The 26,574-nt window shown below is 35.5% G+C and overlaps 1 protein-coding gene across 1 annotated transcript in view; it reads left to right on the forward strand.

The window, feature by feature from the left end:
- AMMECR1 (AMMECR nuclear protein 1) overlaps positions 1-26,574 on the forward strand; it is a 102,712-nt gene that overhangs the window by 35,326 nt on the left and 40,812 nt on the right. The window contains exon 2 of the mRNA XM_010963664.3: positions 12,525-12,635. Coding sequence (XP_010961966.2) covers positions 12,525-12,635 — 111 coding nt within the window. The remainder of the gene's footprint in view (positions 1-12,524; positions 12,636-26,574) is intronic.

Below are 26,574 nucleotides of genomic sequence, written 5' to 3' on the forward strand. Positions count from 1 at the left end.
TCAAGATTATTAATAACTTCCTCAAGATTTTTTTAAGTGTTGTAAATAAGGTTGTTCAGTTTGCATTTACTTTTTTTTTTAAACTTGAGGGAGAATAAGAGGAGTGAGCTATTTTTGGCATGGACTTAAAGAAGGAAATATCATTGTGACTGGTAACTGACACTTTTGTCAAGTTCAGTTCATACCTGACTGCTTTGATTTTTTTATTTCATTACTTTGGATTTTAGAGTTCCTGATTTGATATTTTTTAAGAGTGACATCTCTAACCTTTTGGTTCTGAACAGTACATTGCCCCTGAAATTGGTTGAGTCACTTCATATTCTTCTAAAAGTGCACCAGCTGTCAAAGCTGAAGAGATCTGTCCCTTTTGCTTTCGGCTTCCTGAACCATTTTCTTGCTTGCTGTAGTCATCTACTATTTGTGGTAGGCTTTTTCCACATTTAATATGTGAAACCTACCACAGAGTTTGACCCTTAAAGTGACTCAGTGTTAAAAGGCTTTGAGACTTCCACTTTGATCCATGAAGGAGTAACTGTAATAAGACTTGTTCCCTTCTGCCTTGCATACTCCATAAACAACTTGGAGCTGGACAAAATATCTGAAACAACCGTTCTCAGACATTGGCAACAGGTAGCACAGGAGTGTGTGATCCCTGATTAAAAGGGAGCAAATGAAACGAGCCCTACAGTCACCTGGGCTTTTTGTCTGCAGGCAGTTTCTGGACTATAGCATTGTGAGAGGGAACCCAAGCAGAGCATGCAGTCTTATTGAATTGATGAAACAGAGATAGGAACTCAGGGAGGCCTACCTAAGTGGCAGGAATTTGTAGAGCAGAGAACTCCAGAAATCGGCATAAATGTCCCCTTTATCTTTGGCTGAATTATGAATCTGTGCATGTGTTGAGAGAAATGCAGTGGGGCCAGGCAAAAGACTACTGCTCAGAAGCTATAAGCTGAAAATTCATCAGAGCTCATAGAGGACTGGTAGACATTTGAGTTCCTACAGCAAGAGTTGAGAGACCTTGTTGAACGCCCAGAGCATTTAATAGAGACCCCAGAAGGATCATTCCTTAGTAGTAGAGCTAATGTAGCCCTAGAGTAAAGGGTACTTTGAACCTGGACTAACAAAACTTAAAACCAAGTCTTAAAAAAGAATTATCCACAAAAAATTTAGATGCACAACAAAACAAGCTTCAGTACTCTTTGATGGAAGACAGTAAAAGCAAAACACTCAAGAATATAATGATTATAATAGCTGATATCCAAAAAATTACTGGACATTCCAAGAAGCACTAAAATGTGACCCATAACCAAGAGGAAGTCAGTCAATAGAAACAGAACCAGAACTAACAGTTATAGAATTAGCAGATGAGGACATTAAAACAGCCATGACAGTATGTTTAACAATTGAAAGAAAAACATGAATATAATGAAGAAAGAAATTGAAGACATATAAAGAATCAAATAGAACTTCTGGAGCTGAAGAGTATAGTATATGAAGTGACAAATTCACTGGATGAGATTAATAGCAGATTAGACTGCAGATGAAAGCATCAATGAATTTGAAGATACAACAATAAAATTATCCTCTCTGAAGGAGAGAATGGGAAAAACTGAAGAAAAGAAAGAGAAAGCCTTAGTCAACTGTGGGACAATACGAGCAAACTAATATACATGTAATTGAAGTCCCAGAAGGAAAGGAGAGAGAGGAATAGGCAGAAAAAAATAGTCGAAGAAACAATGGCTAACATTTTATGATTGGAAACGATAAATTCATAGATCCAGGAAGCTCAGACAACCCTACGTGCAATAACCACAAAGAAAACCACTCTAAGACTATTATGAACAGATTGCTGAAAACCAGTGATAGAGTGAGCATTGAAAAGAAGCTAGAGGAGAAAAGAAACATTACATATGGAAGAACAAAGATAAGAAATCATACACATCTCATCAGAATCAATGCAAGTGAGAAGACAATGGAATGACATGTTTAAAGTGCTGAAAGAAAAAGTACTGTCAACCTCAAATCCTATCTCCAGTGAAAATCTTAAAAATTAAAGCAAAAATAAGTGAAGGTGAAATATATTTTTTTCAGACAAAAACTGAATTGTCACCAGCAGACCTGAACTACAAGAAATATTGAAGTTCTTCAGGCTGAAGGAAAATACCAGATGGAAACTTGGATCTCTAAAAGCAATGAAGAGTTCCAGATAAGTGTGGTAAGTGTGGGATAAATATGAAAGACTTTTTTTCTCATTTTAGAATTTTTTTAAAAGTTAGCTTTAAAGCAAAATTAATAAGTCATCATGGAATTTATAAGGTATGTAGATGTCAAAGGTATGACAATAGCCCCAAGGCATGGAAGGAGTGAAATGAAAGTATGCTTTCATTGAAAGTATGCTAAAGTCCTTATGTTGTGTGTGTAGTGATGTAATATTACTTGAAAGTAGTTTGCAGTAAGTTAAAGATGCATCATTTGCAACCTGGAATAACCACCAAAAAAGGTATAATTAATAGGTTAATAATGGCTATAAAAATGAATGATAAACTATACTTATCTAATCCAAAAGAAGACAGAAAAAGAGGATCAGAGAACAGATGGGAAACAGAAAACAAAAATCAAATATAAAGAACACAGCAATATCAAAGTTACATTCAATATAAGTAGTCTAAATACTCCAATTAAAAGGCTGCATTAAAATGCAAGACCCAATTATGTACTACTATCTATAAGAAACCCACTTTAAGAATAAAGGCACAGAGGTTCAAAATAAAAAGATGGAAAAAGATATATCATGCAAGCACTAATAATAAGAAAGCTGGAGTGACTATGTTAATATGAGATAAATTAGACTTCAGGATGAGGGGGGGACATTTCATAATGATAAAGTGGTCAATTCATCAAGAAAGCAATAATCCTAAATATGTATGCTCCTAACAGAGCCTCAAAATACATGAAGAAAAAAAAAACAGATACAAATGAATGGATAAATAGACAAAACCACAGTTACAGTTGAATATTTCAGTACTCTCAGTAACTGATAGAATAAGTAGACAGAAAAGTCAGTGAGGAGATAGAGAATCTGACCAATACTTTCTACCAACTATACCTAACTGACATTTATTATAAAACCCTGGGCCTAACACTACCAGAATACATTTTCTTTTCAAATTTACATGGTACATTCATTAAGAATTCTAGGCCATAAAACAGACCTCAGCATATTCAAAAGAATTGAAATAATACAGTTTGTTCTCTGACCAAAATGGAATTAAATTAGAAATTCACAAAAAGCCATCTGGAAAATCCTCAAATATCAGGAAATTACACAGTTTACCTTTAAATAAATAATGGTCAAAGAAGAAATTATAAGGGAAATGAGAAAATATTTTGAACTAAATGATAATGAAAACACAACATATTAAAACTTGTGGAATGCAACTAACAGTGCTCAGAGGGAAATTTACAGCTTTAAAATAAGGAAGATCTAAAGTCAATAATCTAAGATTCCACCCTAAGAGGCAAGAAAATGAAGAGCAAATTAAACCCCAAGTAAGTAAGAGGAATAAAATATTAGAAGAGTAGAAATCAATAAAAATAGAAAACTAACAATAGGAAAAAAAATCAACAAAATCAATAGCCAGCTCTTTGAAACAATCAATAAAATTGATAAACCTATAGCTAGACTGGTAAAGACAAAAAAGAGAGAAAAGACACAAATTACCAATATCAGGAAGGAAAGAGTAGATATCACTACAGATTCGATGGACATGAAAAAGATAATAAGGGAATATTGTGAATAACTTCATGCCAGTAAATTCTAAACTTAGATGAAATGGAAGAATTCCTTGAAAGACACAGATTACCAAAATTGACTCAGAAAGAATGAAAAAATCTGAATAGCCTTGTATCTATTAAAGAAATTAAATTTGTAATTAAAAATTATCCCACAATTAAAATCTAAGCTTCAATGATTTCAATCGTGAATTTTATTAAATATTTAAGAAACAAGTTAACCAAACTTGTAAAAAATAGAGAATTCTTCCCATCTCACTCTGTGAGGCTGGCATCACCATGATACCAAAAACTGACAAAGATATTACAAGAAAACCACAGACCAGTGTTCCTTATGTACATATACAAAAATCCATCACCAAATATTAAAAAATAAAAAAAGAACCTCAATCTTTACCTTACAGTATACACAAAAAGTAACTCATAATGGATTATAAACCTAAATGTAGAAGCAGAAATTATAAAACTCCTGAAATAGAATGGGAGAAAAACTTCATGACTTTTGGATAAAGATTTCTTTTATTGGACACAAAACCATGAACCAGAAGAGAAAAACTGATAAAAAATAAACTTCATCAACATAAAAAACGTGTGCTTTTCAGAAGATACCATTAGGAAAACAAAAAAGCAGACCACAGACTAGAAAATTATATTTGTAGTACATTTATGTGATAAAGAATGGTTTCCAGAATATATTTTCTAAAAACCTACAACTCAATAAAAAGAAGAAAAACAGTCCAATTTAAAAATGAGTCAATGAGTTGAACAAACACTTCCCAAGAGAAGATACGTGAATGAATATTAAGTACTTGAAGAGTTGCTCAATATTCTTAGTTATCAGGGAGCTGCAAATTAAAACCACAACGACATATCCCTACACATTAACTTGAATTTTTAAAAAAAAAGACAATATCAAGTATTGATGTGGTTGTGGAACCACTCATACAGTACAGGTAGGAATGTAATTGGTACAGCTACTGGAAATTGGTACAGCCAATTGGAAAATAGTCTGGTAGTTTCTTATAACGTTAAGCAACACATACTCATGGCTCAGCAGTTTTCTTTGTGGGTGGTTACCTAAGAGGAATGAAAACTTACGTTCACACAAAAATTTAAATGCAAATGTTATCGTAGCAGCTTTATTTATAATAGCCCCAAACTGGAAGCAACCCAAATATCCATCAGCAACTGAGTAAATAAACAAAAATTGTGGTATATCTACTCAGTGGACTATTACTTAAAAATAAAAAGGACCAAACAACATGAATGGCTATCAAAAGCATTATTCTAAGTGAAAGAAGCTACACACAAGACTACATATTTGCATTATTCCACTTACATGAAATTCCAGAAAAGGCAAAGCTATAGTGACCAAAAGCAGATCAGTGTTTGCCAAGCCAAGGTCCGGGAGGGGAGGGAATTGATTGTAAAGAGACACACAAGGGAACTCTTTGGGGTGATAGAAATGTTCTGTACCTTGATTGTGGTTTAGGTTACCTGTATGTACACGTTTGTCAAAATTCATTGGATTTTACACTTAAAATGGGTGTTTTATTGTATATAAATTATGCTTTAATAAAGGTGATTTTTTAAAAAGAAAGCACTCTGGAGGTGAGGATGTCAATTCTGTGTTAAGAAAAAAAAAACCCTTAATCTCTTGGATATTTAATGATAGATTTTCTTGAAAAGTGTTTTCTGAACGGTGAAAAAGGAAGGGAAGAAAAAAAACCAAAGGCGACAAAAGCTGTCCTGATAACAATATGGCCTCAGTTGAGTACTTTGTCCCTAGATCCGCCTTTCTTCTCCCTAAAATGAGAAAGCCTTGCCGAATTCCTGCTGCAAAGCTGAGTCTATCCAGCTCCTTTCCCCCAAAGGAACAAGTACAAGGACCTTAAAATCAAAACAGTTACCTTTCTAAACCCGGAAAACATGTGAAAAACAAATACATCACAGTTTATTGCAGATCTTACTTACTAAGCTGGCACATTACATGAGCTCTCCTTGGAATGGGAAACAAGATAATCTAGAATGAAGAAGCTGAATAACTCTCCAGCTGTTTTTATATTAGTGTTTAAATCAATCAGCATGTTTATTTCCTGTGACACGCTGGTAGAAGATAGGTCATTAGCTGGGGAGGTAAGATTAAAGGACAAACCCAAACCAAACCAAACCAAAACAACCTCCTTGGTTGTTTTCATTGTTTTGTTTTAAGTGTTATGAATTCCCTCACCATCTGGCATACAAATAGTCAAATGGAAGCACCAAATAGTTCCATAAAAGTTTTTAATGGCATAAAAAAAGTAAAAGTTGACCATATCAATCAATATTCATTCTAAAACCGCTGGATCTAGTTCTCCTAGTTCTTTAGTTTTGCTTATATTGAATCTAGACATCTTAGGACTTCAGTAGAAGGTCATCCTTTTTGGCCTGGTCTCTTTTATATTAAAATAATTAAGTCTTTTCATGATAAAGGCTGTCTCAAACTTTAGAGTTCTTTGAACAAATGGTTTCAGAATAGGAATTTCAAATAGAAATTATTTTATTTTGGAAATCTGTAGTAATTTGTCAGTTAAAATTTACTTAATGAGTTAGATTTTCAGATAATAAAGATTTGTGATTTGTTCCTGTTATCAGAAAAAAACCCCAGCTATTTCATCCTTCAAATGCTGCCATATATTAAATTTAATACCCACTGCAGTGTAAACTAATAAGAGAAAATATGAGCAAATACAGTGTTTTTTTCCAATGCAGGTAGCTGTTCTCATCTAATTCAGGGCTTTAAAAATGAAAATAATAATGAGACTGTCTCAGTGTATCAAGCCTGAGACTGATTTTTTTTTAATTTACTGAAAATTGTTGATTTGGTTTTGCTAAAAGGAAGAAATGGTCCTTTCAGTTCAAAAATTGGCAGAATCAAGCTAATCCCTTGGAGTATGCTTGTGATTTGGCTGGTTGTATGTCGGTGGTGATTACCCTTGATTTACAAGACACACACACACACACACACACACCACTCTGTCTCTGTCTCTGTCTCTCAACCTTCCCAATCATCTATAAGACTTTAGACTGCTTCTGTTCCTGTGGCATTTGCCAGTTAAATTAGCATTATATTTTTAAAAAAGAATATAATGCTGCTATGATAGAATTTCTGGGATCACCAGGCAGAGAAAAGTACTGAAAGATTGGTAATTCCTGATTCCCACTTGCAGGTATTTGTGGTCTTCTGTGCTGACCCATGCTGTCTGTTTAAGTAGTGTCTCCTTATTTCCCTAAGCCCCATGGATACAGGCTAGTTACAAAGGTTGGAGGGAGGAGTATTTTATAAGGCTGTAACAGTGATTTAGTGTATTTTCCTTATCTGCCGTAAAGGACTGGTGTGGATGAGAAAGTGTAAAATGCATTGGAACCTTTCCTTACTACCCACGTCTGCCCCCAGTATACCTCCTCCTGTCCCTTTCAAGGCTTCCTATCAATTTGAATTTCAAATTATCTGAAAGACTTAAGCTTCATTCATTCATTCATTCATTCATTTAAACACCTCATTAAGTGATATGAATTACTTAAACAATCACCAATAATAGTATAGAAGCTTGTATATTTGGTCTAGGGTTTCTAGGTTGATCCAGCATTTCCAGGTTATCCTGGTATCATCTCAGCTAATTTCTCTTTCCCCTCATGAGAGGAGGAGGAGGAGACTTGTACTTATGCTCATCTGTGTGGTACTATGTAGTATTCATGGGGTTTTCCTATTCCTTAGAAGACATCAAGGTTTGCTACTCACAATTTCTTTCCCTGTACTGAGGAATAAATTCAATCAGTAGTAAGAAAATTTGGAGAACTAGCCAGGTTCTAACACTAACCAGTTAACCCTGCAGTTAGTCTCTCTGGATAGCTTTTTGTTTTTCATCTGTAAAATGAAGAGGAAATAGATAATCTCGTAAAAGCTCGCTCAGCTAATAACCTTAGATACCTTATTATGTAAACTTCAAACTGCTAAAACTTTTGTTAGGGATTTGCTATGGACTGAGTTGTGTCCCCACAAAATCCATGTATTGGAACCCTAATCCCCAGTGTGACTGTATGTGGAGACAGGGCCTATAACGAGGTAATTAAGGTTAAATGAAGTCATAAGGATGGGGCCGTGACACAATAGGGTTAGCGTCCTTATGAGAGATACTACAGAGCTCGTGTGCATGCTCACTCTCTTTCTGAAGCTCAGAGGAAAGGCCATGCAAAGACAAAGCAGCCATCTACAAGCCAGGAAGAGAGCTCTCAGAAACAGAACCCTTCTGGAACCTTTATCTTGGACTTTCTATCCTCCAGAACTGTGAGAAAATAAATTTCTGTTGTTTAAGCCATCTACTCTGTGGTATTTCGTTATGGCAGCTCGAGCAGACTAATATGGGGTTTAACCATACTGAGTGTATTTTTACAGATTGAATCTGTTGTTTATATAGTTTGGATATGAGATATATAGCTTCTTTGTGTTGAGATAAGACATGAAAGGTTTTAACCTGGTTGTGGAAGGAAGACGCCTCCATTTCTGTTTTTCTCTGAGCTTTTAGATCCTGGGGAATTATGGCTTTAAGTTGGCTGCCATGAGTAATACAGTTGAATTTTTTATCTAAGTTGGTGAGGAACTTGAGTACAGTTGAAAAGCAATCATTTTTTGGTGGCAGAAGAAAAGAACCAAGCTAGGGGGCTTCTCACTTTTCCCGTATCTACCTACAATATAATTAACCTTATTGAATACCCCTGTTGTAGTAATTAGTATATTGGTAGAGATGGATATTATACTGTTAATGTTACCATCTCCAAATTTCATTCTAAGGAATCTAATTCTAAGGAAGAGCAGGTTGCCAGAGTAGGAACTTGTGAACATCTAAGGCTATTTTTAAACCTCTGTTTTTGCCTTGGTATGACGGAAGGGATAGGATTTATGGTAAAATATTAAGGAAATATGCCTTTTTCATAGTTGTACCCCTCTCCCACAAACATATTTCTGATCTCTCCTGGTCTGCATCAATAGAAGAGTCTCAGAAGGGTGTAGGAAGTGGCATACAACTTGGATTAGGGAGTATCTTGCTCAGCTTTACTTTGCATTTCTGTACTTCTGCTGATTCCATGCAGATTTCCCTGAGAGTGACTACTGACCTCATAGTATTGGCCGCCAGTTAGCAGGGAAGATTCACCTAGATTAGATGGTTACTTCCTGTTCCTGTCTACAGACTTGGAAAAGTGGAGAGAATTTACTTTCCTCTAAACATTTCTCAGAACATCGTGGCACAAAATGTTCAGAAGGAGGAAAATTCTTTAAAAAGCTATGTCTGGTTACCTTCAGATAAATGTTTCCATTAATATTTCATTTCATTTTGAGCCCTTCTGGTTTGTAGTATTTTTTCAGTGTACGTAGGTGGCCTCAAACCATATGGGATAAGTATTTTCCAAAAACATTCACTCTTTGTCTTACTAGGAACTGTTTTTCTTATTTCCTTGTCATTAAGTAAGCAGCTCCTCTCAACAGGCTTTAATCCCTTTTTCTGCTTTGATCTGTCTCTGATAATGCTGATGTCTTATGTCCTTTTGAGAACTCATACATGTTTTAATAATGCACTTAAGAATGAAATTGCCTATTTCTTCCCCCTGTGTGTTGGGAAAAGAAAAATTTTTGTTGCTATTTTTAGATAATATGTATTGAATGTTCCCATAGTCGTTGCCCTGTATGAAGTAGTTATCACACACCAGATATAATCTCTTGTGCTCAGTGATGGTTATTCTGTTTCAGTCTGCCTTAAAATGCTTTACTTCCCAAGTTCTTTTCCTCATTAAATGTTGCTTGTAGATATTTTGGGTTTTTTAAAATTTCCAAATACATGTTCTTTATAAAAAGACATTGGATGAGCATTTGTAAATGAGGAATTAGAATCCCAGATTTTGAAGGAATAGTTTTATTCTGTCTACTAAAAATCTGATTTCTTCCATCTTCAGGCATCTGTCCTAAACACAGTGGGTTTGGCAAGTAGCAATCCCTCCCATCTTTGACACAGATACTTCCCTGCAATACCAACCCCCAAAGTGGATGTTGCCTGGGGCAGGTAAGGAACAGGGAGAGTACAGACGATTCTGCATCTCCTCTTCCTCTTATGAGGGCTCTTGAGAACATATACTCAACAGTGCCTAAAACCCATAGAGTGTTAAATCTGGAAGAGACCGTAGCAAGTTATCAAGACTGTCAGACTACTTCCTGGTCTCTGAAAGTGTGCACTTTTACATCTCCATGTCCTTGTTTACTATGAAATGCCTTGCTCGCAGGCTAGGAGTGCCTGGCAAAATGCAGCTTATCCTCTAGCACTCTACCCTCTGAATGAGTCATCCCTTTAGCAGTCATAGCATAGCATAATAAGAAACTGTGTGTAATTTCTCCCACTATGTGTTTGAATGCCCTCCAAAGTATTTTATAATGTAGTGTTTAATGGTGTTCTTTTTTTATTTACGCTACAAATTTTGCATGTTTTCTTGAATAGATAGGATGATAGTAACAACGATGTCCGTATCTATTTTAGCAGGATAAATAAGAGGATTGAAGGTAAAGTACTTTTAAATGACTTTCATGTTTTCGATGGGAAATGAATTCACTCATACTTTTAGGTTTCTTACTCAAGTCACTGAGGAAGAGAATATACAAGTTAGTTCTGTGTATTGAGAAGCCATTATGGTACTTTAAAGACATGTTATTATACATGTTACAGTGTGATTAACTTTGTTCTGAATCTGCCTGTCTTACATAGAGATCTTTTGTATAGGCATTGTTATGGAAGAGGATTGATATCTTACTGTCCATTTATGATTGCTGATGTTGACTCTACCAAGTTAGAAAGTGAAAAACGAAGAGGTGGAATTCATCTTTAAAGATAATGTATGTGAATTTTAGGATGCTATATTTGTATGAGTAATAGAAGAATTGGTGAGAAGGCGATCCCATTTAATTCTTGTCTTGCTGATCAACTCTTAGTCAAGAGCAATTAGAGAAAATTTTCAACTGCAGCCTTAGCATCTTGTCTCAAGTTATAAGATAGTACATATGATAGGGAAAGCAAAAAACCTGGATTTCACCTTTTGCTTTTTTTTTTTTTTAGTACCTGTAGTGTAGGTCATCCAGCACTTGAATATTAACATTGACAAAACTTGGCCTTATACTTAGTCATCTTTTCAGTGCCTCTGGGCATTTGACTCTTGGAAGGAGGTAATTCTTAGTACTGCTCCCTGGTTTGTGTACATTATTTGGGAACCTGTCTGCCATTGTGGTTACCTGTCAGAACACAGAATCATTTAAATGTTTGAGGTGGGTGATTAAAGTGCTTGAACAGGATATCTTTTCCCCCAACTGCCAATGACTGACTAGAGAGTCCTTTAAAGAGAGAATGTCTTCTCAAACTCAACAGCATATTAAAAGAAATACATGACATATGGTATATCCTTCTAAAATTTAAATTTTTAGAAAGCAGAAATGTATTCTATTATACCAATAATACTGTGAATACTCTCATTAACAGGAACCATCCCCAACTGTAGGGTATTAATCTTCTTACAAAATACCCAAAAATGTATAAATTATTTCATTAAAACTGACAAAGTTGCTTCTATTCAGAAAATATTTTTTTTAATTGAAGTACTGTCAGTTACAATGTGTCAGTTTCTGGTGTACAGCACAATGTCCCAGTCATGCATGTACATACATATATTCGTAGAAAATAATTGTTTTTAAACTTAACCGTTAACTGAGGCTGTCAGTGCTTTGCTGCAGAATCCAATCTACTGTATTAAACTTCATTTAAAACTGTATTACCTTCTTAAAACAATAACCAAAAAAAACTAAATTACCTTCTGGTTGCTGTCTTATTATAATTGATACTTGAGCTCTTGTGTTTATTGGCAATAATTTTATCTAAAAATTAAAATACATTTTATGGCTTCAATTACTTGGTTAATATTTGCTATTGTCCTTCACTCTCTGAGCCCTACTCATTCTTCTGGGCCAAGCTGAAGATGATCAAACTCGACATTTTCTTATATTTCAGTAGCTTAATTTATGGCATTTTGGACATGGCTTACAGCACTTACTTCCTTTTGCCTCATGTTAGTTAGCTGTGAACATGCCTCCTGCCTCCTGCACTGGCTCCTAGGAAGCAAACACTGTATCTTAGGCAACTTTGTATCTCCAGTAGCAGCTTTCACAGTGCTTTGCACCCCTCCCCTAATACACTCAGTAAGTATATATTGGAACTGTTGATTTTTTTTTCCCCTTGATTTTCTCGACTAGACTTAGGAATCAATCAGGGACTTGAGGTTTAAATGAGAAATCAGGCAGTAATGACTCTGTAGTCAAGATTGCCCAGGTTTGAGTTCCTACTTCATCATGTATTAACTGTGAGGCTGCCTCATTTGTAAAATAGGAATGTTAGCATCAGCATCCTAGAGTTGTTGATGAGGATTAAGATAGATAACCTATTGAAAACATTTATTGGGCTTCCTAATATGTAGGATACACTCAATACAGTATAGCTATAATTATTGCTAAATGCAGTCCTTTGGGCTAGAATTTAAGCCCCTGAGGGCCTGTCATCTGGTCTTTATATCTCAGGCACCTAACCTTGCATATGGTAAATGCTCAATAAATACTTCCTTGAATTGAATTGATTGATTTACCCTATTTTTATCTTCCATTACAGCCCACTGTTTGTAACATGGAAGATTGGTCGAGACAAAAGATTGCGTGGATGCATAGGTACTTTTTCTGCCATGAATTTGCATTCAGGACTCAGGGAGTACACACTTACCAGGTGAAGACCAATTTTTGTTACCTCTGCTTCTACGTTAAAAAAAAAAAACTTATGAAACTTGAACCTGATACCTTAACTCCTTTTCCTTTACTAAATTGTCAACATTCTTGACTCCTTTCATGTCAGATTTTTTCTTCTCTTCAACCATTTGTCTTATTTCTGGTAAATGTTATTGATATGTATTACCATAATATAAAATACTATGATTACATGTATTCTGCCATAGTTGTTTTAAAGTGTTTTTTTTTTCCTTTCAATGGCCGGTTTATTTTGTATAAACTGAAAATCAATGACCAAATATCTGTGGATTACTTAAATGTATTATTTTCATAACAGTCATTGTATCTTCTTTGTTAGGCTTTAAAAGAATCGTTGATGTCTATTTCATGTCACACATTTTGTTACACTTTAAATACTTTTGAAATTGAAGGGAGAACCTAAGAAGAAAGTGATGCCACAGCCTGACAGCATGATCATTCACATTCACACTTTACCCAGAATTAATTGTAGCTTACTTCCTTTGTTTTCTCTAACAAAAGGACAAAGTAATGAATGCCTCATTACAGTTTGTTAAGACTTTGTTCTTAATTTCTGAACTCACAAAAGGCTATCTAGCATGCCATCAGATTTTTTTGGTTCAAGTTTAGATTTCTAGCAAATTGTGTTCCAAAATTATTTCAAAAGAAGAAAATTCCTTGAATAATAAGCTATTAGTAAAGGAATTTCCTGTTTTTCACATTTCAGGGTGATTATCTGATACAGTTTCTATAGTTGTAATGTGCACAGTGTCTGTCCAATAAGAAATTGGCTCCTGCTGACTATTGGTACCTGGGGCAAGTTGTTCAATCTTCAATAGATAAAGTAGCAGTTACAGTATTTTGTTCTATATATTTAATAGGGATATTAGGGAGATGCAAGGGAATGAAATAATAATCAATCATTACTTTACTTTAGGATCATTGTTTTACTACAGAATTGTGTAAATGCAGCTCATAACACCAGTTAATAAAATGCTTGTAACTGAGTTTAGTATTCTTATATTTGAAGATGTAGCTCATAGTTACAGGGTTTTCTTAGCTTACACTGAAGCCCAGAAAGAAAAGCAAAAGCTTGGAGGGTCACATTTATTCTTATATTTTCACAGGTAATAGAAGTTGGGTGTTTGGACTTGATTAAATAATATACAGGCAGTAAAGGAGCTGGAACACATATTCTGGAAATAACTACAACTTGCTAAAGATAGTACAAGCGCAAGTCTAGGCATGTTAGATTTTTTTTTACCCTGACATGAAATACCATGGACTCATCTGGGGACTTTAGTAAATTCTGCCAGTGACTATCTTTTTGGAATGGGTGCATATGAAATTACTCTTCTAGCTAATCAAAGACAATTTATTATACATTTCCTAAAATAACTTGTTATGAGAAATACTGGTTCCTTTGTATTGCTTTAAGAAAAAAAAGAAATCTATGGGCAAATAAATTTTGGGAACACTAGTTAAACAAATTTAAACAGCTCTGCTCACTGTAGGATTTCTCAGAACCTTTTATGTTAATAGTGTGGTGAATCTCTGAGAGATACAAAATGCAGTATTTCCCAGACTTTTTTTGCCTCCCTTTTATCTTCTCACCCTCGTGTTTTATGCCATTGGTATTCTAAGAAACACATTTTCAGAAACAGAAGTCTATTATAAAATTTCTATTTCTCTTTACAGTTTGTACTTTCTAAGGAAATTGGGGCAGAAATCCCAGTATCAAATATATACTTTAGAAATCCTTAGTAGTAGTAACTGTAGTAGCAATTTGGTTTTGTTTAAAGAAAATATGAAATTCTTTTGCCCACATTGATAAAAAGGGATGAAAATATCCAACTTTTCTGGACTTGTGGCTCTGCCTCCTAGGGTAATTACCAGAAGAATTACAGCATATCTTTCTGACAATAATGTGATTCTGAATAAGTCATTCAAATAGTTGAACTTGGAAATTTGCCTGTATTTGTGTATGTGGTTACCCTCATTGTAGTCTATGGCTCTTCCTGTTTACTTTTCAGCTTTTTCCCTCGTGTTTCTATACAACTTCCTGAAATCATACCCAGCACGTGAGAGAGACGTGTGTTTGAGTGTGTATATAGGCATATACATACCTGGCCTTCTCATTCTTGTTTGGCTTAATTTCTTTTGCTCAGTATGATATTAAGAATGAAGTTATTTGGAAGAGATGAACAAAGAAAACAAGTCTCAAAATATACTGTTGCTTATTTTCTCTGGATTCATTTTAGAGTCAAAACGGTAGAGTCATTTTAAAAAGCTGCAGTCTAATGTCTCTCAGTCCCATAGGTTAGTCATCATTTCTACATGCTGTTGTTACTAGTGGTATTCATAGCTACCGTTTATGAAGAACTTACTCCATGTCAGACACTGCAGAGGAGCTTTCTATGCATGGTCCTCACAACAACTCTTAGTATTAATATTCACATTTTAAAAAATGAGGAAACTGAGATTTAGAGAATTTAAATAATTTATCCACCCACACATCTAGTAAGTGGTAGAACCAGGATTCAAACCCAGGTCCTCTGACTGCAAAGTCCAAGCTCTTAACCGCTGCATTTAAGATAAGACAAAATAAAAATTGCTGATAATGTATGTTTTGCAGGTTCATCATGCAAGTAATGAATCTGGAAGCAGGTTCTTATAAATTGTATAAACCATGGATCAATAATTCTTCAAAAATTCTAGCTCGGAGTTAAGACTGAAATTTTAGAACATTATTTTAAATTCCAGAAAATCCATAGATGGGATTATAGAAAGTATATAACTCAGGGTCAGAAGAAACTTGACTTGGATTAATGTTATAAAAATGATAGTGCTTATTAAAAAATATAATACTGTATGATATGAAATTGTGTTCTTTGGCTGCATGAAAATAATGGACTAGACTTCAAGAAGAATATGATTTTTCTGAACATAACAACTGGTGATTCTTGGAGTCTGGTCTTCCAGTCTTAAAACCCATAAATCACAAAACTTACAAATGGAAGCAAATGAACTTAGAGGGGGTTTGGGATAAAAGGAAAGGAGAGAGAAAAACAAAGAATAAACAGTGAAATTGAAGACTCAGCAAGTATAGGTGTCTTTTTTAAAAAATCGTACTATCTGGTTATTCACTCTCTTCATCTGTTCTCAGAATGTTGCTCAGCTATATTCTTTATTTTTTATTGCAAAATATACATAACGTGAAATCTACCATTTTAACCAGTTTTAAGTGTATGGTTCTGTGGCTTTAAGTACATTCACATTGATATGCAACCATCCACCATTCATCTCCAGAACTTTTTCATCTTCTCCAGCTAAAATTCTGTACCCACTAAGCACTAACTCCCCATTTCCCCATCCCCCAGCCCCTGGCAACCATCATTCTACTTTCTGTCTCTATGAATTTGACTCCTCTATGTGCCTCAAGTAAGTGAAATCATTCAGTACTTGTCCTTATGTATCTGGCTTATTTCATTTAGCATAATGTCTTCAGGGTTCATCCATGTTGTAACATGTGTTCGAATTTCTTTCCTTTTTAAGGCTGAATTATATTCCATCATATGTATCTGCCATATTTTGTTTGTCCATTAATCCATGCATGGACACTTGAGTGACTTCCACTTTTTGACATGACAAATAATGCTACTATGAACATGAGCATGCAACAGTCTATATGAGCACTCTTTCTTCTTTTAAAAAGCCAACCATTTTGTAGAAGACAATGATCTAGTTTGTTTGTGCTCTCTTAATCTCTAAAACCGAAATGTAAAAAAATCACCAGGTACTTTTTACATTAAATGCCTATCCTGGATTAAGCTTTTATTTATAAATATATATACTGTTCTAAAATGAAAATACTTGTCATTGTCAAGTTGTATGTTCTCCTAGTTGAAATTTTAATTTATTGTAGACTGAAATAAGACCTTATAAATAGGCTGAGAATTTCTCCCAACTGTAAAAATACGTACCTTCTCTGTAGGTAGCAGGAAAACTTTGGGAGAATTACAACATGTAACTATCAAATAGACTATTATTTCCTTGACCTTGGAGACTCTGGATAAAAGCCTAAAAGATGATAGCAAATAAGAAGCAGAATGGAGAGCTCAGAATTAGTGATAGAAATTTCTCCATGGTGACAAATCAAAGCTCACAAATTAGTGTATTTGTTAGTGGCCAAAACTTCAAAATAAAAATATTCCATGTCCCAGTTAAAGAAAAACAATTTCTAATATTTACCAAGCTACTTGCATTTATGCCTTTTACATGTTAGAAAGCAGAGATAAATTTATTTACTCTTTTTTAGCACTTAGATTATATGCTTTTATAGAAAAGAGAATCACAATTAATACAAATGAACACAAACATCTTGGTCAAAGAAAATTCCTTAAAATTTTGGTTAATAAATTGTCCAGTGCCCTATAGGTCTATTTCTTTACGTAAATTCAAGTTGGTAGTAATTTTTCTAGAATATGTAAATGACTAATGTGTTCTTATTTCATAAAACAGGAATATGGCCTATTGTCACACTTAAAAGACTGTCTTTCTTTTCTTCTCCTTTACTTGGTTGTACTTAGAGGTCTTGGCAATGAAATAATTATGCAGGTGCAGGCAGTGTCTGAAGCTTGATTCTGAACTACGCTACTTTGTTGCACTGCTTAATCCTGAGAAATTAGCAAGGGAGGTTTGTTCCTTTCTAGGGAACAGGGTGACCAGAGGAAAGGTGATTTGTTTTGTGTGTGTGTGTGTGTGTGTGTGTGTGTGTGTGTGTGTGTGAGAGAGAGAGAGAGAGAGAGAGAGAGAGAGAGAGAGAGAGAGAGAGGTGGGGATGGGTGTGGAGGAGACAGAGAGAGGGAGAGAGAGGGAGAGGATGAGAGAGAAGATGATTGTTTGCATGTTACAAACGTTCACTTACTATTAGGCTTTTTAAGATACTGGGAAATAGCTAACAGACCTACTTTATTACCTTCAAAGGTCCTGGCTAGATTTGGTACTTTGGGGTAACTAGACTGATTGTAAACCAAATTTGCTTTTATATTTTAGTGTTGTAATCTGGCATTTTTCTAAATCAGTATGAGTTTAAAACTGTTGTAAGCAGCATAATTATTTTCCCCCCTCAGGGTGGACTATTTTGTGATTATTCTTATTCTTGATCATTTTTGGTAACTAGACTTGGCTTATTGTGAATAATGCGTTTAAGCAAGCTACCCCCCCCACCAACTCTTCAGTCACACAGACTGATTTTTCTTATGAAGAGAAAAGCTGTACATGAGTCATTTCTGACTGTACACTATTGTCAGGGAAGCTCATTCTGGAGATGTTATGTCCAGACTATTTTTGGCAAGAGTGTGTGGCAAGACTCCTGGCTAAAATATGCTTTTTGGAGAAAAAAAATAGATATATCAAAAACACGATGCAAAATTAATTATCTTAATTTACAGTCTACATTTTGTTGCCTTTTTCAAAAGGCAGCATGGCCTGAGTCCTAAAACTTATACCTCAGTTGTTACTTCCAGGGTATAAATTACTGAATGAGAAATTAAGTGTTTGTCAGATTTTATAAGCATTTAATTTAAGGTATAGTTTGGAACTTAGATTGTTACATGCCCTTTACTCAAAACTATCATAGAAAAGCAAAGCTAAATATAATCTGTAGAAATCTGGAATCTTCATTTTAGCCGCTAGTTTAACGCACTCCTTCATTATCCCATGGTTGTGCTAATGTGCAGAGATGTGGCCAAAGAATGGCCAGCAGAATGTGGCAAGAGAAACTAAAGAGTAGAAACCATTCCCAGTATGGGTGAGGGTTCCTGAGTTATAGAGAATTATCTGAATTCATATAGCACCTACTGCCACAGAAATGAAGAGTAGTGAGTATATCAGATTCTACTTCCTTATCACATCTTTCAGAGTCTCCAGTTGGAATCCTCATGTTGCTTTGATTAAGAGCCAGAGGCACAATGCCTTTGCGTAGAAAATCAGAAAAAGCCATCTGTAAAAAGGTGAAGGTGTGACAGAAGCTGAAAAAGGACTTTTGCTGTGTCAGAGCTCTTCATTCTTGTGCTTTATAAGGAGGGTAAACTATAAGAAATTGACCCGATTTTTACATCTATCTATAAACCTTACCCTTTTGCTCCTAGGAGGCTGCTCTTTTTCCCTTTAATTGTGTTCATCCTGCAAATCTGGTCTAAATTTTGCCTTAGAAGTTTATAATATAGTAGGAGAGATAAGTTATATAAATCATTACAGTCCTAGGTAGAAAGTAACTTTTGTCAAAGAGGCAGAGGAGGTGATACCGGATGAACAGATACTCCACATTTGTAATAAAAGCATAAAAGTATTTAAAGCAATTTATGAAATTATTTAGTCCATCCCTAGTTCCCTTTAGATAAAAGCAAAAGACTTTATAACCTTTATACCACTTTTTGGTTTGTTTTTATCCTTTGTGGACAAAAAAAAATCCAAATTATAGGGATGTGTATAAATTGTTAGTATCAAAGTGACCACATACAAGATATTCGGTATTTTGAGAGATTTTACTAACACATATTTTGAAGGGGGGAAATGAACTTGCTGTGGAAAAAAATAAAATCTCAGAAATAGAGTACACTTAAAAGAGTGTGCTCTCCCCCTCCCCCACTTGACCAAAGAGTATATAGAACCCGTTGGATTGTAGCCTTGATGCTTGGCAAATGAAAAAATTACAAGTTAATAGTTTAGATTCCACTTTCCTCTTACCCTGTTAAAATAAATTCATATTTCGTTTCAGTCCAGTAAAATGTTATCTACCTCGTTTCCTGAGAATCACTGCTTGAGACAGTCTTCGTTTTTTTCAGATGAAAGATTGAAGGGGTAAAGATAGATTAGGACACAAATTTCATGTGAAATGTGTATCATATTAGATGTGGTCTAAAATTATACTTTAGGCATTTAACAATATATTTTTGTCTAAACATTTAAAAAAATAAACATTGGGTCTACTTATAAATGTCTAAAATATTAGAGTCACTAGGACCTGAATGAACAAAAGAACAGATTTGTATCTTAGTGTTCTTGAAGAATAAGATGCTCACACCAACATGTGCTCCTGTCTAGAATATCATGCAAATAATATACTCTTACTCCTTCTAGGGGACAATGTTGCTAGTAATTGGAGTACTCTAAAATAATTGAATGTTGAGGGTTTTGTGCAAGAATTTAATATTAAATTTTTAGTTACTATTTTATGAGCATGAGCAAATACTTTTTAAAAGATTTCCTTAAAAGGCAAAAGAAGCAAAGCCCTCCTCTGTGATCTTTGCCCTTCCCTCAAACTTTACCTCAGATGTGGATATCCAAAGGAGTCTTTGGAAAAAAAATTCCTTTTCATTATTGATAACAATTGGGTGTTCTTTAAAGGCAAAACAATTATTGTTCACCCTTTATCTTGCATTATAAATATATTTATCTTAGAAACAATTCTCAGACTTTTTTTTTAACATTCTCACTTTTTAAATAAAGAGCAAACACTCATTATAAGTCTTGTACTAAAGAGCTACATTCTCTGAGCTGCTGCTTGTTAAAGAAATAAATGTAAAAATCCATACTGTATAAGAAAATAGATATGGACAAATGGTAACTTTTTAAAAAATTCTATGGGAATAAGAATTTCATAGGTGCTAAGAATTTTTAAAGGAGGAAAGTGGTATTTAACATATTCTATTGAGAATGAAGCTATAGTTACTCTTAATAGCAGGTGTACATTTTCAGTATGTTTAAAATCTAAAAGTGAAGAAAATAGATTCATAAAGTATACGTTTAAAATGGGTCTCTTGTTCAGAAAACTTTATTAATTTTACAATTATACTTCCACTCACAAAGTTATTCTGTAAATAAACATATCGAAGCTATAGGCTTCATCATTCAAATTAGGTTAGCATGTTATTGTCCCATTTTTAACCCTCGTTTTTTAAATTTATATCTTGAAATGCCAACTTTTGTGTCCTTCATAGTGGTGAAAGAGGAGATAGGAAAAAGCCATAAAAATAAATTCTTCAGAAGCTGTAATTAAAGGGATTGCCCAGAACTCGACTTCCTGTTGCTATACCCAACTACTTTCAGGACTGCTTTGTATGTTCTGCAAAGCTGATTTAAAAGGTTCCAACTACTGCCACTTCACTAAGGATGGGAGGAAAGAGAATCTCTTTTAAATTCTTCAGGCTGCTTTAAACTGAAACCGTTCTTCTAAGACAACCTTCTGTTGCTCCCTAGCTAAGGGGGATTGCTTTGCTTACCTAGAGGCGGAGAAGGCTGCTAACCCTTTGAAATGAGTGGAGGTGTGTTGCGTGTGAAGTGCAGTAAATAACCATACACTGTGGTTAGACATTACACTACTAGTGAGGTCATGGGTTCAATCCCCATTTGGGCCAGTTCACTGTGTCTTGCTCCGTATCGCAGCCTGCACCCTAGACCCTGGGCAGTGGGTTACAAGGGGCTTCAGACAAGAGCCTGTGGATGATTCAGTATCACCGAAAACCTCAGTATTGTCTCAGCACATGAAACATGCTACATTTGGAACACCCAAAACTTAGCTATCGCATGAATAGTTAATAATGATTCTGATAATAATTGCTTTGAATCTAAAAGAAAAAATGAGACTGTTAAAAATGTTCATTTCTTTTCAAAAGCCCTCTGAAGAGGGCCAATGCAATGTTGGAAAAATAGCTCTTTGGAGTAGCAGTGGGACTTGAGAACACAGGTTGGATTTCAGCAGGCCTGAAAATGCTCTGGACAAAAAGGGAGATCCCTGGTTGGATCGCTGGCCTCAGAGCAACCTGGAGAAATTGAAATTGTTTATTAGTTCCCCTTTCCCAAGTTTCCTCCTGTAAGAAAGAGTAGTGGCAAGGGATGGGAGTCATCGCAGGTAATAGTAGATTTCAACTGAAGCAACTCTTTAAGTTGTTCAGTTGATGAAAGGATGAGTATGTGAAATTCACAAGGTTGTAAATACATGTTATAAAATGTAATTGCTCTGTTTAAAAGGACATTGTTTTTAAAGGCGGCATTTTAAATTTGTCATCTATGGTGTATTGAGATGCTCCTGTGCTTTGTGTATCAGCTCACTAAGATGTTATCTATTATCTAAGTGTATGTGCCCTCCCATGTGGTTGCATATTCCTCTTCGTAGCTTTTATTATTGCTCAGAGCAGCACACTTACCCTGTTAGCCAAAATGGGTACAAAGGTACCCACTGGCATGACTAAACTCTCCTCAGTTATTGTTAATCCTCATACCTGAGACAAGAACCCCCCATGTCTCCCTATCTTGCCTAGAGTATAACTAAAGTCATTCCAAAGCCTGTATTTCACTTAGAATAAAGTTAACGTGGTACAGTGCCACCATCCTCTGTCTGCCCCTGCCTATCCCCCCATCTCCTATTCCTTTCTTAAAAAGCATGGCATCCGACGCCCTAACCTCACACTCCAGCCATGCACAATTATCCACCACTTCCCAAATAGAGTCTTTCATGTCTCTCTGGCTTTGAACATGTTTTTCTTTGCCAACCACACCTCTCTCTATTTCCACCCAGTCATCTCCTACTCATCCTTCAAGACTCAGCTTGCTCATTACTTCCTTTGTGAGATTTCCTTGACTCCCCAGCAAAGTTGGTCAGTCTTTGTGTTCTCTTAGCACTTTGTTCAGATCTCTGTTATAGCACTTAACACACGGATTGTGGTGATTAAATTTACATGTTTGTCTCTCCCTTTTGAATTTGCTCTCAGCAGTAGTTTACCAAGCCACATCAAAGCAGATAAACAGAAACGAGTCTCGTGACTTTGTAACAACTTTACTTGATCCTGAGAACCATTTTTACCCTCTTCCCTTTCTGTCTGCTTCTATTAGCTTAGGTTTGTCCCCTTCTCTTGCTGCCAGCGTACTTGAGCCAGTAGAAGTTGCCAATGCTGATTGGTCGTGAGAGAGGTGGTTTAAGGCCAGTTGGAGTTAGACTGAGCCAGGGAACAGGGATCCTTATCCAGTACACTTTAGAAAGCAGGTTAATGTAAGGTCGATCTCCTGTTATAAGTGGTACAACTGATTGAAGAAGCACAGTGTGAATTGATGCTCACCATGGAACATGGAACCATAGAGCTGGAAGGCATCCTTAGAAGTCATCTAGTCCAATTTCTATCAGACACTTTAATCTTGCTTCAAGTCTCCCAAGAAATGGGCATCTAGCGTCTATCTGAATATCTCCATTGACTTCAAACTCACTACCAGCTAAGTAGCCATTTCATTTTCAAACACCTCTAAACCCACTGCCACAGCTCCCGTTACTACATAGCTTTATTTGAAGTGCCAGAAGTCAAAGATTGCCTGTATTTAGCACTTTATCCTTTATAGAAAGCCACATTAACCAGCAGTGGTTAAACTTGCCCTCTGAGTAATGGCTGAGTCTTTAGAAGTTTAGAAGTGGTATGATACACAGCTTTACAACTGACTCCCATCCACCCACCCATAACAATTTTAGCTGACCTCTTATTGAAACCTTTGAAGCTGCTGCCGCCACATCTTCTCTCACTGCCTACATTAGACTTCTGGAATTGGCCAGGCCAGAGAGTTCATAGATTCTGAGATACAACTGGTACTAGAACTTTTAGTGCCGCCAATGATTTATCACACAAAATCAAAACTAGAGTTAGAACACAAGTCCTCTGACATCACCTGGGACTGTCACTACAGTTTCCACAATACAGGGGATCCATAAGTATATACGTTTATTTATTTTAGTTGTACGTTAAGAAGCATACAGTTTCAAGGCACCCTGTAATAAAATAATCATTTTGTGATGTCACATCTCACTCTCAAGTTACCTGCCTTGGGTCAAGTTTCGGGCATATTTCCATAAAATGAAGAATGCCCTTAGAGCTATTCAACCAAAACTACAGAAGTAAAAGAATATTAGTATCAGAGAAGCCCAAAGCAAAACTCAAAGTTTATTCTCATCTTAAATTTCCCCTTTTTTCCCAAAATGCCTCCAACAAACTACTAGTTATATTTCTTAATCACAATAATAACTTCTGTTTTTGTGTGTGTGCTGGACCTATCCTAAGTGTTTTATATAAGTTGCCCCATTTAGCACAGGGAACTATATTTAACACCTTGTATAGCCTGTAATGAAAAGAATATGAAAAGGAATGTATGTATGTACACAACTGCATCACTATGCTGTACACCAGAAATTAACACAACATTGTATATCGACTATGTTTCAATTTTAAAAAGTGCTTAGGGCATTCACAAGAAATTTTGGGATAAACTTTAAGGCATATTTTAATTCTTAAATTCATTAAAAATTTTAATCTATTACCCCCCAAAATAAGTTGCCTTATTTAATCTTCTCAACAACTGTGTGAAGCTGAAGGTATTTCACTTATATCATAATTAGGGAAAACCAGAGCTTAGAGAGGTTAAATGACTTGTGGAATGACAGCTAATACATGATAGTACCTGAACTTGAACCTGATACTGTCTGACTCCAAAGTCTGTGTTCCCAACCACTTTGATATATGGCTCCCTCTTCTCTCATGAAAGCTGCTTACAGCTGTTTGTTCTGCTAACTCAACTGGTATCTCCGGTCTCAGCTCACAGGAAAAACAAACAAGCACTGAGTAACTTTCATCTGGGGACTAAGTTTCTTAACTCAGTATTCCAAAATCTCCCATACACCCTCAGTCTGTTAATTCCAGTCTTACTCGACTTCTCCTGGGTTCTCTTTCCTTTTAGACTCCTGAAGTGCAATGTCTCCCTCATGTGCCCTTTCTTCTTCATGACTATCCTCAGTCCAGTTTGGTGTTCTGAACTCCCACAGTCCCATCAGACTTGATCATTCTCTCTCTCAAGGACACACACTTCCCAAGCTTTGCTATCTTTCCGTGCAATATTTGCAATTAACATCAGCACATTTACATGGAATACTACTTCAGCCTTCAGGATTCTAGCCAGGCATAACCCACTGAAATCTGTGACTTTTGAGGGGCTTAGGGAAGACTTCACCATAAGGAACTGTAGATAAAAGCCCTGGCTCTGCTCTTCTCTACAGCCAGTCAAGAGGGGGACATCATTTCTGGGATAAGAAATCAGTCTGTTCCTTAGAAATTATAATTAAGGAAAACAAATTCCAAATTTCTAGGTAATTCAGGCCAAATTTATTGCCTGAGTTTTCATTTTTACAATTTGAAATTCTTTTGGGCAACTTATAAAACAAGAAACAGCTATGTTAATTAAGGACAAATATATCCATGACTAACATTTTTCTTACTGTAATAAAAAAGGAATTTCAGGAAACAATTGGATGTATTTGGTCATGTACTTTGTCCATTTTACCAAACTTAGATTTCTTACAATCATAGGGTTTCAAAAAATAAAATGATCCAGAGTGTGTCTCTTTCTTGCTGTAGCTGGGATTTGGGGATCTGAATATTTGGAAGACAGGGAAGATATTTTAAATATATTTTTTATTGTGTACAAGTCTTTTATGGGTGCCTTATCTTTTTAAATTTTGAGGTAAGTGGTAATAAAAACTTTAGAATCATAGGCTTTGTGAATATCTTCTGCCTTTGCCCCGATCCATTTAAAAACTTTTCTTTGTCTGAAATAAATAATGCATCATTGGAAGCCTATTTTCAGGAGAGGTATTTTAAAATCTGACAGGAAAATACCTTTCAGAATTTATATTCGTATACTGCCTGTTAATTATTATAAATTTACTAGCCGTGTTGGTTGATACATTGTCCATGTCACATGTTTCTTAATAGGATTTCAAGAATTTTGCCAGCATAAGAAGTTGTCATTTCACGTATTTAAGTCCCGCATACCAGAGCTGCATCATGGCAACATGGCAAATTCATGACATGGTGGAAGAGAAACCAGCAAGTGGCTTGGAGATGCTAGCCCAGAAATTAGTAACATATTTAGTCTTTGGGATGTCAGTGAGGCTAAACAATGTATTTAAGTGTCATTTGTAGGCTTACATCATAGGCCAAAGAGGTGGGAGGCAAAGGTGAGGCTGAATAGTTTCATGTCAGAGTTAATTGCTGCTGTCTGTCTCTTGCCTTAGGTGTATCCCATTTTAAGTTCAAAACAAAGAAAACCTTCCAGAAAGAAAATTTCAAAATTTCAAAGCAAATCAATTAGTAAATGCTTGTGGCTCTACAGTTTTACATTGCAGATTCCATCTTCCGCTTCCCAAAGAATTCACCCAGGGCTTTCCCCAAGCACTTAGTCACTGCTTCTTCCTTTGTGTGCTCATTACACACTGCTGCTGCCTCTGTTACAGCTTGCTTTACCTTGCCTTGCAGCGTCCTTAGTTTCTTACTTGACTGTCTTCCTTACCTAGATGGGGACCTTGGCTAAAATTTTCACATCTTTGCATCCCGGAAGTAGCTGTGGGGGATTAGGATAGATCAAAATAAATGTTTGAATAAGAGAGTCCGTTCCCTTACTTTACTGAAGTATTTGTTTACTTAGGTGGGCAAAGTAATTAAAGAAAAATGTTAGGAGCCTGTGCACAGGAATCAAGAAATGAAGATTAAAACATCTCCGAAAATGTAAACCGTAGGACAATAAAATTATTTTGCAAAAGCAATTGACTTTCATTTTTAGGAACCTAGATACAACCTGAGGTGAGACATATCTGTATTTTGTTTTCTATTTATGTTTAGATCAAGGGGTTTTCTACTCATTATTTGCTTTATTTTTTAAAATATTTTATTTATTATTGTATTATTTAATTATTTTATTTTGGTTGGGGGGAGGTAATTAGGTTTTAATTTTTGGAGGAGATGCTGGGGATTGAACCCAAGACCTCAAGCATGCTAAGTATGCAGCTCTACCACTTGAGCTATACCCTCCCTGCTTCGTTATTTGCTTTA

This window comes from Camelus bactrianus, chromosome X, assembly GCF_048773025.1.
Source record: "Camelus bactrianus isolate YW-2024 breed Bactrian camel chromosome X, ASM4877302v1, whole genome shotgun sequence".
In the NCBI taxonomy this organism is placed as follows: Eukaryota; Metazoa; Chordata; class Mammalia; order Artiodactyla; family Camelidae; genus Camelus; species Camelus bactrianus.